The following is a 15,268-nucleotide window of genomic DNA, read 5'->3' as shown; positions in this document are numbered from 1 at the left end:
TAATTACTAAATTCAAATTGAGGGTAAGGAACTGTAAATAACTAATTATATGATTTAATTTGATTCTACAGACTGAGATTGCCCACAGAGGAAAAATGAGGAATGATTTTAGAGGCCCAATCACATAGATGTATTAACACTGTGGCACCCTGCACCACACCGTATAGGAACATTCCTCCCGCGAAAGGAGAAACTTTTTTGCAGTGCGCAATTTCTAAATTTTGCTTCAATTCCATCTCCATAGGCTCAAACCAGTTTTCTCCATTGAATTCGATCGTTAATCGTTCGATTTCTCCGTTTCTTCCAATCGGTCAACCCCTAATTTTCGCCATTTCTCAGCTCGTTTGTCCAAAACTCAGTATCTCACCTTTTGTTCTTCACCTTCTACAGATCTCTCGGTCGGTTTTAATTTTGCTTTTTAGGCTTTGTGATCTCATTCATTTGAGGATTCTGCTGGATCAGTTGAGTTTGGATATCGAGGAAAATTTCTGTGATCATAGCTGGATCTGGTAGTGCTATCTTACAATCATGAATCCGTTTTCCTCCGGCACGCGAATGAGGTCAGCACTCTGTCGTTGTAGTGTTACTTGGATTGTGTGTGACGGTATTTGTTGATTTTTTGGAATCGAGATGAGTTTGATTTGAATTATTGGATTTAGCTTGCAGCTAGTTTGAGATTTGATGAGCACGAATGTGATTGAATGCTGACATTGGTAGTATATTAGGTGATATAATGATCGTTTAATAAGATTGCATTTTTCTGTAAATGATGAGAAAACCGATAGCAATAGGATATGGATTTAGCATATAAGTTTCTTCGAAATGTGAGGCAGTCTGTTCAGTTATAGATTTGATTGATATTGAAGTTAAATTAGTGAGTTTAGGATTTCTTATTTGTTAAAAGACGAACACTATGTTAAGAGAAAAGCCAGTAGAGAAGGTAGCTCTGTTTGGAGTAGGGTCAGAGACGAGACAGACTTATGGGAACTTATCTTAGTCAAGCTGTGATGTTTTTGATCTTGTGGGTTCGCAACACCTGGGTGTATGAAGCAGTGGTAAATGAAGCTGAAAAGGATTTTGTTTTTTTATCTGTCTAGAAAGTTCACTGCCCCATTCTTCTTCTTGTATATGCAATCATGGTTAGAGCCGAATGTGGAAACCCTTTAGACTGCGATAAGAAAAGTTTATCTTGATGTTTATGAATCGACTTTACTCCTCCATCTCATCACTACATTCTACAACATACATCATATCCTATTGTTAACTTTAGCTATCCTGTTCTGCCCTTGCATTGATGCATATGAGTTGTTTATTTATTGTGATAATAGGTTGTTAAGTCAGGAAATATCAGTTAAGACTATTTTCTTGCAGGGACATGATTAGGGCCATACGTGCATGCAAGACTGCAGCTGAGGAACGAGCAGTTGTAAGAAAAGAATGTGCTGCAATTCGAGCTGCAATAAGTGAAAATGACCAAGATTATAGCCATCGCAATTTGGCAAAGCTCATGTTTATTCACATGCTTGGATACCCAACACATTTTGGTCAAATGGAGTGCCTGAAGTTAATTGCGACAGCAGGATTCCCAGAGAAGAGAATAGGATATCTTGGCCTTATGTTGCTTCTTGATGAAAGACAGGAAGTTCTGATGCTTGTCACCAACTCAATAAAACAGTAACAATCTAAACTTGATTTTGTTTATACATATGTCCTAGCACACAAGGTCATGCAGAACACAGGAAACACAAAGTTATTGATCCTGTCATGTTATATTTGATGAATCCAAAGTTATTATTTATTTGCTTGCTATTGAAAATCAATTGCATATGAACTTGTATACAGAGATCTAAACCACACAAACCAGTATATTGTTGGACTTGCTCTTTGTGCCTTGGGAAACCTCGGCTCTGCAGAGATGGCTCGTGATCTTGCCCCAGATGTTGAAAGATTACTTCAATTTAGAGACCCTAATATAAGGAAAAAAGTAAGTTTTTTCTCTCAATGAAGTGGACTAGATAGCAAGTAAAACCATAATCTCTGTCGCATACTACTTGATTTGTATCAGGCATCAAAACGTCATGTCATTTGAATATGTTATCACTTATTTTTTGTTATATTTTTGAAATATTGTTCATGCTCCTCAAACTAATCATTATCTCTTGGAACTGGTTGAGTTGTGACAACGAAGCCTTAGACATAAGATGTAAAATGTTTTCCTATCCATTGACGATTCTAGTATTTATATCTTGTTTCTCCAGAAACTAAGACTAATGCGCTATTCACTAGAAAAGTAGAAAATTATCAGAAAATTTTGTGGTTTTATCAGTTATGTCTTTACAAAACTTTGTTCCTCCACAGTTGCTTTAAAACACAGACCTCGAGAATCGGATCTCATCATGACCCAAAAATCTGTATAATGTAGGCAGCCTTATGCACAATAAGGATAATTAAGAAAGTACCAGACCTGGCAGAGAACTTCATAAAACCTGCAGCTGCCTTACTGAAGGAAAAGCATCATGGAGTCTTAATAACAGGAGTCCAGCTTTGCACAGATCTCTGCAGAGTCAGTGAAGAGGCTCTTGAATATTTTAAAAAGGTAACTTTCCAAAATTATCTCTGTGTTTCTTGAAGATAGTTGCTAATAATGAACATATGAAGAAGTTTCCGCTTACAAGAATTTGATCTTTTTCCTGTATTATTTTCTCTGGTTCTAGAAATCCATTGATGGCTTAGTCAAACTTCTAAGGGATCTTACGAACAGCCCATATGCACCTGAGTATGATATTTCTGGGATTACAGATCCTTTTCTTCACGTTCGATTGCTTAAGCTCCTGCGTGTTTTGGGAGAAGGAGATGCTGAAGCTAGTGATAGCATGAATGATCTTCTCGCCCAGGTAACTAGGCATTTCTCATGCATCAACCCGCTTTCTTCTTAAGGTGGCATAATTCCTTCCTTTATTTGTAAGGATGTTCTGGCAACCATTTAGCATTCTACATGTTGTTTGAAGCAACCACGCCACTCTAATAATTTTTCATATTGGCGTATTTCTCCATTGCACATCCATATTGTTCAATATTTGTAACCAGTCTTGAAATTACAATTTTGATGTATCCTTGTTCTCACACATGTATCCCCTCTGGAAAATGAAATAGAGAAAAATAAGATATTAGTTTGTATAAACTTTGGGTTATTCATCTTGATCTTAAAAATGAAAATAACACCATCTCTTGAATTCATTGATCACCGATAGACCAGTATTACTATATCGGTATCTGTATGGTAACAAAGTTCATTTATTTTGCTTCCTTATTGCAGGTGGCAACCAAAACCGAGTCAAACAAAAATGCTGGGAATGCCATCCTCTATGAATGTGTTGCTGCTATCATGAGCATTGAAGATAATGGAGGGTTAAGGGTACTTGCTGTCAATATACTGGGAAGATTTTTGTCCAGCCGGGACAACAATATCAGGTCTGTTTATTAATTTTTTATCTTTACTTTCTGGGGATTCTTGAGCTTCAATTAATAAAACAAATTTTGATTTAAAGTTGCTTCAGTTCATTGAGATACTAATCATTTCCCTGTGTTCCTTGCCGAAAGGAACTGGTCCACTTCAATGTGATAACCAAGAATTTTATTCCTTATGAATGAGACCAACTTCTTGTAGTATGCTTGACCATACAAGGCAAAAGATTCTCTAAGAAATCTGCCTTGTTGTATTCAAGGTTTTATCTTTTAAATTTTTGTTTTTGTATATCTGATGAATTTAAGCCTTAATTCAGATATGTCGCATTGAATATGCTGATGAAAGCTATGGCATTAGACAGTCAAGCAGTGCAGAGGCATCGAGCCACGATTCTTGAATGTGTAAAGGTGTGTGATGGAATGCAGCTCTATTGCGTGTATGCAGTATGCTAAAACTTAGTAATAAACTTTTCCTTTGCTTTTGAAAATATCTCTTAACCATACTGGTTTCATTAATGGAAAATCTCTTTAGTTTTTAGTTAGTTTTCTACAATAATGAGTATCGTGGTTGGGTGCTTGCTGCAACTTGACAAACCAGGCCCTCTTTAGAACACCAAAACAGTCCAACATTCTTACGGAATGGTTTTTGGGACTTTCTGGTTGCAGATAACTTTCTAGTTCCAGCACAATGCACATTTGTTTTTGTTCTGTTTCTTTTCATTTTATGCAAGGATCTGCTGAAACTTAGTTTTGTAAGCACATAATGGATGTGCAATCTTAGGGACTCATGGACTTGTTTGATGTCAGGATCCAGATGCTTCAATTCGTAAAAGAGCCCTTGAGCTTGTTTATCTTCTGGTAAATGAAAACAATGTGAAGCAGATGACGAAGGATCTTGTTGACTATCTTGAAGTTAGTGACCCAGAATTTAAGGGAGACCTTAGTGCAAAAATTTGCTCTATTGTGGAGAAGTAAGTAAGTTTAATAAGTTAAAGGGTTCCTAAACTCCATCGCTGTAACAAGAATTTGAGTGATATGATCATTGATGTTTGCTATGCTAGAATGTATGGTATAAGTGTGTGCAATTTCTTTAGCTTCTCATAGTTCGTATCTTGTGAATCCATGTTTTATGATTTCAAGTAGATTCATTTCTAATTGATAGATGTCATGTATCTAGAGAGAAATAATATCCTTTTGTTTTGACTTTTGGGTATTTTTTGTGGGCTCATGTCACTGTAGCAGCGACTGGATTATTGGACTACATTAGTATAATACAATACATTTAACATGGTTGTACTTGAATAGTAAAATATCTTCTAGTTCAATGCAGTTATTCCTAGCTTTATATCATGAATCATCTGTGTGGTGCTCCAGGTTTTCCCCTGAGAAAATATGGTACATTGATCAGATGCTGAAGGTCCTATCAGAGGTATGCCTACTAATACTTTCTGGGGTTTCTCTTAATACTGGACTTGGCCATCAATTTGTTTTTGGTAGTTAACAAAGATATCTTGTACTACTATTGTTAGTGTACTTACTGATAGTGCATGTCTTATGGTTCATGCAATGCTAGTATACATAAAGAAGAAATGCCATGCAGCTCATCTTTTTGTTATTCTTTGATATAGCTGGAGTAGCATCACCTTTGCAAGATCTAGATATCGAAAATTTGTAGTTAGGATGTGTGGTGCATCATGCATTTAAGAACATAATTTCCTGTGTCTTGATGCAAACAGGATTGTGAAAAGTTATACTCCCTCTGGCCCACAAGAATATGTGCTCTTTCCTTTTTAGTCCGTCCCACAATAATATGCACTTTCTAATTTTGTAAAGTCTTCTCTCTAATGAGGTGGGACCCATTTTCCACTAACAATACTTTATTTACTTTTTCTCTCTACCTCTCTCTCACTTTACCAATTTTACATTAAAACCTGTGCCGAACCCAAAGTGCATATTATTTGGGGATGGAGGGAGTATTAATTACAAATGATCTGGTTGTGGTGAACATACATTACGTTAAGGGTTAATACCTTGTGCTTATTGCTCCAAAATGTATACAACTGAACATTCATAGCTTCAGCACATGATAGAACTTTAGCTGGTATTGTGGGAGCTAAAATTCTCTAACCACTCTTGGCATAAGAGAAAACTGAATGGTCATGAAGATTTGCTAACTCCAATTATGATATTACTTCTGTCACTCAAAAAATGTCTACAATCTTTATGATTGTACTCTTATAGTTGATCAGTTTTGGAACTCCCATGGGTTTCCTTACCCAATTATATTTCCCAAAGTACAACCAATCACATTTCCATTTGCTGGTGCATTTTTCTTATTACTGGATCATATATGAGGTTTTCTCCAAACAACTTTTCCCCACAAACTCCGAAAACATAACCAATGGCATTTACCTAAATGCTGTTTGCAATTAATACTATTTTATTTAGAATATCATCACTTAATCCCACATGCCACCATGTCGGGTTTTTTAAATATAAGCTATATTATAATTTTTACTAAAAATGCATGAGAGTAATGTCTGTCCTACTCCTATCCCATGAAGAGCTGTAGAAGTGTGCTTTGGTGTATAATATGTATTGTCACTTGCCAGTAAAAAGTTTGCTGCGGACCTTTTCACTAATGATTGCACTTTTATGATATGGCGTGCAGGCTGGAAATTATGTGAAGGATGATGTGTGGCATGCCCTTATTGTTGTAATTACTAATGCTCCCAATCTCCATGGTTACACAGTAAGATCGCTGTACAAGGCTGTACAGACGACAACTGAACAGGTATGCCCTAGCTGAGGAAGGTTATTAACTATAATAGTTTCTACTGTACTTGTCCACTTGTTTCTTAAAATTGTGCTATCACTTCCAGGAAACTCTTCTTCGTGTAGCTGTTTGGTGTGTTGGAGAATATGCAGACCTGCTGATTAGTAATGCTGGAATGCTTGATATAGAGGACCCAATAACTGTGAGTCTGAGATTTTTTACTCCTTACTTCATATTTCATTCCCTCTCACCCCCCCCCCCTCCCCCGCCCCTTGCCCTCCCAAGGTTCTTACCCTTTTTGATACTAATGGAATTTTTTATTTCTCTAAACTTCATTGGGAATTAGGGATAAGTAAAAGGCTGCAATAATTTAACTCTTATCTGGAACAGGTAACAGAGGCTGATGCTGTTAATGTTGTAGAAACTGCAATTGGACGTGATTCTTCCGATCTCACAACTCGAGCTATGTGTTTGATTGCTTTGTTAAAGCTATCAAGTCGTTTCCCTTCCTTATCAAAGTATGTTGCCATCATTCCACTGTAAAATATTGATATCTATCACTTAGGACCGCATGTTCCCACCTGCTGAGAACTTCTGCAGTAATCATTGACTGCTAACACAAATGTCTCCCATAATGTGCTTGTTCTACTTCCCTGTTTTACCGGCTTGAAAGCAAAAATGTTTATATTTGTCTGGACATATTGCTGTTAACACTCGTATGTGATAGCATGTTTCGATACAATTATATCTATAATTTCCTTACTCAAGCAAGGAACCATTCCTAATTTGTCACAGGAGGATAAGCGACATTATTCATTGTCATAAACGGAGCCTTGTGCTTGAACTGCAACAGAGAGCAATTGAGTTCAATTCTATTATAGGGAAGCATGAGAAAATCAGGTAAAGTTAGACTAGTTTTGAGTATCTACATCCTCCACCTACGGTTCTTTAGTTACGTGGTTCTATGACGCTACATGCATTTCTTCAGGTCTGCCTTGGTAGAAAGGATGCCAGTACTTGATGAGGCAACTTTCAGTGGGAGGAGAGCTGGCTCTGTGCCAAATGCAGTTTCAACTTCACAAGGAGCTCCACCGAAAATTCCTAATGGGGTTGCCAAACCTGCACCTCCTCTAGTCGATTTACTTGATCTTAGTTCTGATGATGTTCCAACCACTGTCTCTGCTGGTGGAGATTTTCTTCATGATCTACTTGGAGTTGATATGTCCCCAGCGCCTTCACAAGGTTGATTTGACTTAAGTTGTTGTTTGCTTGTATTAATGATTCAATTGAAATGCGGATGGTTCATATAAGTTGATTTGTATCTGCACTAGTTTTGCTTTGTTAGAGTTTGTAGTCTAGGTGAGCAATTTTAATGTCACAACATTCCTTTACTAATTCAGGGTAAACCTTATTTGTTGTTTCATGTTGACATTTCAGGAACCAACCAGACAAAGCAAAGTGGTACAGATATGTTGCTGGACCTTCTGTCAATTGGAGATCCTCCAGCCCTAAGTAACTCGTCCGCACTCGATATTTTGTCCACAAGTCAAGATAAACAAAGTGCTGGTGATCTTTTGGGGAAATCGCTGACACCCCAACCTTCAGTAAAAGCTTCCACCCCTGCTGGAAGCTCATCAATGATGGATTTGTTGGATGGTTTTGGAGCCGCCCCATCTGTACCTGGTAATATATCATCGTTTTATATCTGCATTGACTACTTACTACCTTCTTGATAGATTTCTCACACTGGTACTTTAGTTGCAGTAACTGACGCCCCAACCTATCCATCAATTGTTGCATTCGAGAGCAGCTCCCTGAAAGTAACTTTCAACTTCTCAAAGAATCCTAGCAGCCAACAAACCACACTGATCGAGGCTCAGTTTACGAACAAGTCACCCAATATCTACTCAAATTTTGTATTCCAGGCGGCAGTTCCCAAGGTAATTTAAGGGCACCATCATCCTGACTCCTTTCTCGTGTCCCAACACTCGGGAGAACCTAAATAATGTTCTTGCATGTCCTTGCAGTTTCTTCAGTTGCACTTGGATCCTGCCAGCAGCAATACTCTTCCTGCGAGTGGTGGCGGATCTATCACACAGACATTGCGGGTTTCAAACAGCCAACACGGCAAGGTATGTGCGCTCATATTGTTTTCTTTAAAATCATCCGATGAATAGTTTTGACATGTATGTTTTCCTCCATTCTGAGCATGAATGCTTTGGCTTTCAGAAATCTCTTGTTATGCGTATGAGAATAAATTACAAGGCGAACAACAAAGACGTTCTCGAGGAGGGTCAGATCAACAACTTCCCCCGTGGCTTGTGAGGCAACTGCCCGACACTTGACCTTGATACGCGTGTTAATTTTCACAGAAAAGAAGCATCCTTGTAATCGGCACAGCACCAGTTCAACCGGGTGCCCATCGAATGCATCTATTTACAATTACGCGTCACCTCTTCCCTGAGTGGGTTAGTTTTGTGTACATTGTTACAAGAAAAATGTCGTTAAAAGAGTTTTGTGCCAAAACTTATTTCTCCACAACAGGTCTTGAAATCTGAATTGTGTTGGCCTAATTTCCTATAGAACTGTCTGTATTCAATCCAAGAAACATTTTTGTAACTTAGACTTGTTAAAAAAGTTCTGATTTTGGAGCATTGTGTCTTGGCCTATTTATTCAAAACTTCCAATTTGGGCTTCATTTGGTAAAATAATACTCTCTCTGTTCCATTACATGTTACTGATAATTTGTCTGGTTGTCCTATTACAAGCGAGATTAACTTCTTAGCTTAGCGACTCTTACTCTATTTTACTTTATTTTATCTTCTATTTTTCACGTCGTATTTTATTGCATCCTGCATTATTAGTTTCTCTAATTTAAGTCGCTGACAGCATATATGGAAAGCATGTATTGATAAAATAAAATACGAATCGGGCGTAACGAATGAGAATGACCTAAAATTGCTCAAGACTAACGTATTGTACTCTCAAAAAATCACATGAACAATTTTATCGTTTTTCATGGCTTGAGCTGTGTTGCACATTGCCAGAGCATGTAATAGGACAACGCAATTATTTTATTTTTTTCTTTGTTTTTTCCAATGTCCAATCCAATGTATTGGCTACTCGATTTTCAAGACAAAAAATTCTCAAAATAACCTTTTGTATTAATATTGGTAGCGTAATTAAAGTACATCACATGCACCCTAGTGTCACACAGCACATAATCTAGGAGAAAAAAATGGAAATGGAACCTAATAAATTTGGTTAATTTAGAATGTAGTTGTTGAAAAAAATGGGGTACACCATTTCGCATGTGTCTTCATATAATCGACCTCTCTAAAGACTATATTATTACATCCCCTTGTTTTCAGGCAATGCATTAGTTAAGTAAGTTCTAGAATAACTTTTTCACGTAATTTCATCTTTCAGATCTAGGATTACTAATTTGTTCTATGTGTAACTTCAGCAATATTTGTCACATCACATACATATATTATAGACTATAGTGTAATAGAATAATCAAAAGACAGAATTTTATATGTAATGAATAGATGCGCACGTGGTGCTTAGAAATTTGTGGAGTGTGACAATTCTTCAAAACCTTAGAAATGCTATGATGGCAAAAGCTGCAACATAATTATGATTTACTTCTCTTACTGAAATTATATTTGCTCAATTTCACTTCATTCCCACCATCATTCACGCATGTAATCTATAAAGTGTAAGCCTCTCTCATTCTTCAGTTTCTCAAAATTATTGTTTCCATAGTCGATTTTGTCTAATTATCTGAATGTTTATTTAAAATTGCCCCACTATTTAGCTTATTAATCATTTAAAACTCACTATTTAGTTTTTTAAAATGCAATATCTCAAAAAAATTTCCGTCAATCGGAATATAGATGCAATAGCTGAAATTACCCATTGATTACCCAATCGAGGTTTAATTTCGAATGTAGCATTGATATTCTAACCGTCAAAAATATTTTATGGAAAATTATATTCTAAAAAATGAAACAATGAAAATTACTACTTGTAACTTAAACGACTAAACATTTTTAGTGAAATCTCAATCAAGGAGATAAAATCAATCAATTACTCTTCTTTTTTTTTCAAGAAATAAACACAATTAATTTAATCGAAACTCGATTTTAATAGCATGAAACACATTGTATATTTTTTTACTTAGTTTTTTTTTCTGCAAAACTAGCGATAAAAATGCCGCCATATTTTCATAAATCTCTCTCATTTTTTTAATTGTTCGGAAAAAAGGAAGCCTTCAAATTTGGCTGTTATTGAAGGAACCTTTAATAAATCATCAATTTTGGTAAATCCCATTTTCACCTTACTCGTACCAATTACAATCATTTGACGCGGAAAATCGAATCATATTTCAATTCAACAAATTTCAACTTAATGATGATGTTTGTGAATTATTAGCAAGCTCCAAATTTAATATTCAAATTTTGAGTACCAAAGCAATAAACTTTGAATAAAGACTGAATTTTTAATTAGCCAAAACAGAAGAATGAAGATCTTGGAAGGACTACCAATTATGTTGGACCTACAACCGCAACTAACATCAAGACTTCTCTCTAAAATATCTACTTACATCAATAAAAAACTTAATCCCACCAGTCGGTTTCAGTGCTAGACAAGAGCCAAGAACATGGGCTGCAAAATTAAATCTGATAAGGAGAGAGAGAAAGAGAGAGAGACCCCATCATGTTTGAGTCCCCTTAAGTCAACTTTTCCAATCAAGGTTTCTAATCATCACTAGAGTGCCTTCCTACACCTTTTACTGATCCCACCACTATCAATCCAATCCCATATCACAATTTGGCAAAACACTATAATGTGCCAAAGTTTCATTTCTAACAAGAAATTTCCAAGTAGCTAATGTCTATGTACCACAATCACTTCACTAATTTAGACATCTATCTTGGTACATTTCTTCACTATATATCGATTTGTGGCCGAGGATAAACTAGTAATATCATCTTATGGTCACACTCACACAATCAACTTAGAAATGGATAGTCATCCAAAGAAAGGAGAAGCGAGCTACAAAAGACAATGTATGATGTGGAAAACAAGCATTATTCAACCTTAAATTGCATTAAAAAGAAACCAAAAATAAAAACAAAAGGCAAACACCTAAACAAGAATGCTCTGAATCTGACATACTAATCACAAATTACAGAAAGCCACAACACACTTCTCATACTCTATCTACATTAGTATTAACTAATTAACTCCCGCAAAATCAAATAAAAATCCTTTCTTTCATGGTAAAATTCCATTAACATCATTGGAATAATGTGAATTAGGGAATTTACCTTTCTTGGACCACAGCCAAATCTTGGAAACAGAAAAGCTCTCACCTTTAACCCTACTGTTAATCTTCTTCCCATCCTCACCATCTCCCTCCCCTGCAAAATTCCAATTCTGTCCCTCTCTCCCTCTCCCCCTCCCTCCTCTCATCACATCACCAACGTTCCCATCAAGCTGTCTCCCTCTCTCTCCCCCACTAGGGCAGAAAGCAACCTGCAGCTCTGAATCAGCCACCACATACTGAAACGATCCCATTGAATAACACCTCCTCCCATCAAGATTGCTGCAGCTGGTTTCCCCCAATTCATGATTTTGATTCTCTTGCACCACAGTTCCATTACCATTACTACACCTCAATTTCCCAAGCCTCACTGAAAAAACCCTCCTCCCACTCAAAGCAGAGCTACTCTCATCCCCACCCCCCTTCACATCCTCCACCTCCTTCGAATCATCAAACACGAACACTGGGTTCTCAAACGAGAATCCGGGGCTCAAGATCACACCCCTGCAGAGGGGGCATGAGGAATTAGACAGCAGCCATGTGTCAATGCAGTCAATGTGGAAGGCATGGCTGCAGAGAGGAAGCAATCTCAGCTTATCCAATTCGGAAAATTCGCATAAGCATACGGCGCAATCAAAGGGCTCCTTCAATCCCATTATCTCCTTGTACAAGAAGACTGGGAGGGCGTCGATTTGGAACTGATCCAAGCCGGAATCGTGGAGGTGGAAGAGCTGCTGCAGCTGCCTCTGGAAGGCGCCGGAGCCCGGAATCTCGGGGGCCTGCGGGGATCTCTGCTTGACGAGGAAGCGTATGAGGAGGTGGAGGATGGCGGCGATGAATAAAATCACGGCGAGGAGTACGATTATGAAGAGGATTATTGGGCTGATTTTGGTCCCAAAAGCTGATTGGATCCAGGACATTGTGGATTTTTGTTTCACCGCATCTGAACTGAAGCGGAGATTGGACTGAGTTTGAGTTGAAATTTGAAGTAAAAATGGAGTCTTTAAGCGGAATTGGAGATCATATCGTCGAACAGTTGGTGGGGGAAATGGTGGGAGCCCTTTATGAGATGCTGCGCAAATGTGATCACGAGGATGAGAGTTTGTCTGAGTTAATGATAGAGGAGAGAGAGAGAGAGAGTTGGTACTTGGGATTTTGTTTTGAAACTGGTGGGGAAAAGCAGTGGGAATGAAGAATTTGACACTCAAAACCATGAGGCTGCCATCTTTTTCAGTTCTCTACCTTTGTCGACGCTACTTCAAACACACACTGATTTTTTAGCAATGCAAAAAAGAAAATTTGTGGATTCCAATGTATAATTATTAATTACTCTCTCGTCCTTCATAAACGGCTCGGATCTTAAACCCTAAACCCTAAATATGTATAATTAGAAAATGTTCGTCATAGGTGAATTTCACTAATTTTGTACTCCCTCCATGACTACGTCGCACTCTCTATTTTTTAAAATTAGAAATATCACTCTTTTTTTTTTTTCTCTCATACTTTATTATCTTTCCATTTTATTTATAAAATATAGTCCAGAGGAACGGATGAAGTATATAATGTTCTTTTTGTACTAATTTTTTTTATATACATATGTTGAGCTTTTTATGAAATACTCTTGTTCTCTCAGTCCAAGTGAGAAGTTTATATTTTGGTAACAAAAGAGAATGACCGGATAGAAATGAGAGACTAGTGGTAAATAATGTATTGGCGAAACACCAGAATATGTGATAAAGATAAAATAAACAAAAAAGGAGTTGTTCTTTGATGGAGTATTATTTAAAGAAATGAATGTTCATAGCAGTCTTGAACACGTAAAGAATTGGACAAGTGGATAAAAATATGCCCTCCTTGATTTTTCAGTGTGCCAATAATCATATTTACTATAATAAATTGATAAATTCAAAATTCTAACAATAATGCAAACTATTCAATTTGTTTGATAAAGCTAGCTATTTACACGTGAATTTGCTTATCTAAAAACTCAAAAGTATTATTGTTCAATTACTGTAAATATTCCATATAAAAATTCCACCAAATATCAGTCGCTAAAACGCGCTTAATCTTAATTGGGCCTTTATCCCAGACTCAATAGCCCACTCTTCTCGGCAGCCCATCTCCCTTCATCGATTTTAAAGTTTTACTTTTTGATAAGTGAATTAGTTGATTTTAATTATTATACTACTACAGTGTACTCCCTCCGTCTCATAAAAATTGAGACAAAACTTTTGGGCACGGAGATTAAGAATTTATATTAAATAAATAGGAGAGATGAAAAAAGTAGGAAAGATAAGAGAGAGTAAAGTAAATGATGGAATAAAATAAGAGTGATTGGATGTTTTGTCTTTTGTTAAAAAAGGAAATGACTCAACTTTTATGGGACGGACTAAAAAGGAATACGACTCAACTTTTATGGGACGGAGGGAGTAATTTTTATTTTCAAATAGTATCGAGTATTTATTTTTAATCAGACAACTTTTTTATTATTAATGGATTGGATTTGTATGTTAACAAATGGGGCTGAAACTTGATTTTATGTTCATATTTCTATTTCACTACGCATATAAGATTCAACCACAGCAGCATTCAATAGCTTGATGTTCTATCAAATTTTCATCAATGAACAAATAAAATCATTCAGTCGTTAGCCCAATTTTATATCTATGGATGTTATTATTATTAGTAATAGACATTATAGACATGTTTACATATTAGTATTAATAAAGCAATGGGTAACATCACACGTTTATATGTCAATTAATAGATTATAAATTAAGTTTTTTAGAGTAGATATACAAATATGGCATCTATCTAGGAATGTCGCAGTATACTTAGCAGTTAGCACACGTAGAATATAAGTATTAACCATCTTTGAATATTACGTTAATATACAGTAGTTAATTTTTTATTTAATCGAGATCTTACCTAACAAATTAATTTTGGTATTAGATCCCATTTTAGATTGATTTTGTGTAAATGTTATGCCATGTTAATGCTTTATTTGTGCATTATATGCGAGCTCCGTTCTCGTTTAGTTCACGTCAACATTAGTTTTTTGTTTTTATCAGTTTAATTTGATTCCAATACTTTAAAAACCATTGTCAGTGTCACTAGTTACATAAAAACCAAAGCTCAATTCGTCAGTTTTTTTTTTATAATTTTAGAAAAATGAATAAAAGAACAGGCTGACCTTTAATTTCATGGCATTTATAAATTAACTAGTCTTAACCCACGTGCGATGTACGACGGAATATTTTTTTATCATACAATTTTAAATTGTTAATCGATTAATTAAAATAAGAAACAATATAATTATATACGATTTAAAATAAAAAAATATACTACTATGCAATAAAAATTCAATAAATATATATTCCTCAATTCATTTTACACCTAAAGACATTAACTTAAACATATTTAAAATTGAATTGAGACAAACACAATTATTTGGACAATGATAAAGAGACTACATTAAGTGTTGACATTTTTGAAAAATATGTTTAAAACAATCCTTCATATTTCTCTACTAAAAATAATAAATTGTGTAAAGATGAAGATAAATACTATGTATGTTTGAGTTAAGGATGTTACAATTCTTCTCTCTAAGAACTGTAAGAAATATTGGGATAAAATTCTGGAACCATATACACGCGGTACTCTAACATTTGTAATCAAAGGAAAAAAACAACAAT

The 15,268-nt window shown here is 35.9% G+C and overlaps 2 protein-coding genes across 3 annotated transcripts; one reads left to right on the top strand and one right to left on the bottom strand.

The window, feature by feature from the left end:
- Positions 1-145: 145 nt before the first annotated feature.
- Positions 146-8,939, top strand: LOC125205967 (AP-1 complex subunit gamma-2-like). 2 transcript variants are annotated; one of them, XM_048105202.1, is made up of 19 exons: positions 148-310; positions 391-560; positions 1,372-1,674; positions 1,843-1,984; positions 2,423-2,596; positions 2,715-2,894; positions 3,317-3,471; positions 3,783-3,873; positions 4,273-4,436; positions 4,840-4,894; positions 6,137-6,259; positions 6,348-6,443; positions 6,632-6,759; positions 7,037-7,141; positions 7,230-7,483; positions 7,679-7,924; positions 8,000-8,181; positions 8,269-8,373; positions 8,471-8,939. In XM_048105202.1, the coding sequence occupies exons 2-19, from the start codon at positions 529-531 to the stop codon at positions 8,564-8,566; spliced, it is 2,631 nt and encodes an 876-aa protein (XP_047961159.1). In that variant the 5' UTR covers positions 148-310; positions 391-528; the 3' UTR covers positions 8,567-8,939. The 2 variants fall into 2 exon arrangements, with proteins under 2 accessions (XP_047961160.1, XP_047961159.1); XM_048105203.1 differs by having other exon boundaries at positions 146-560; positions 8,006-8,181.
- A 2,325-nt stretch (positions 8,940-11,264) lies between these two features.
- On the bottom strand, positions 11,265-12,900 carry LOC125203666 (RING-H2 finger protein ATL47-like). Its single transcript, XM_048102063.1, has one exon. The coding sequence runs from the start codon at positions 12,785-12,787 to the stop codon at positions 11,525-11,527; it is 1,263 nt and encodes a 420-aa protein (XP_047958020.1). The 5' UTR covers positions 12,788-12,900; the 3' UTR covers positions 11,265-11,524.
- Between the last annotated feature and the right edge of the window lie 2,368 nt (positions 12,901-15,268).

The sequence above is a fragment of the Salvia hispanica genome, chromosome 2 (assembly GCF_023119035.1).
Source record: "Salvia hispanica cultivar TCC Black 2014 chromosome 2, UniMelb_Shisp_WGS_1.0, whole genome shotgun sequence".
Classification (NCBI taxonomy): domain Eukaryota; kingdom Viridiplantae; phylum Streptophyta; class Magnoliopsida; order Lamiales; family Lamiaceae; genus Salvia; species Salvia hispanica.
This window is presented reverse-complemented; position numbering and strand designations above follow the sequence as displayed.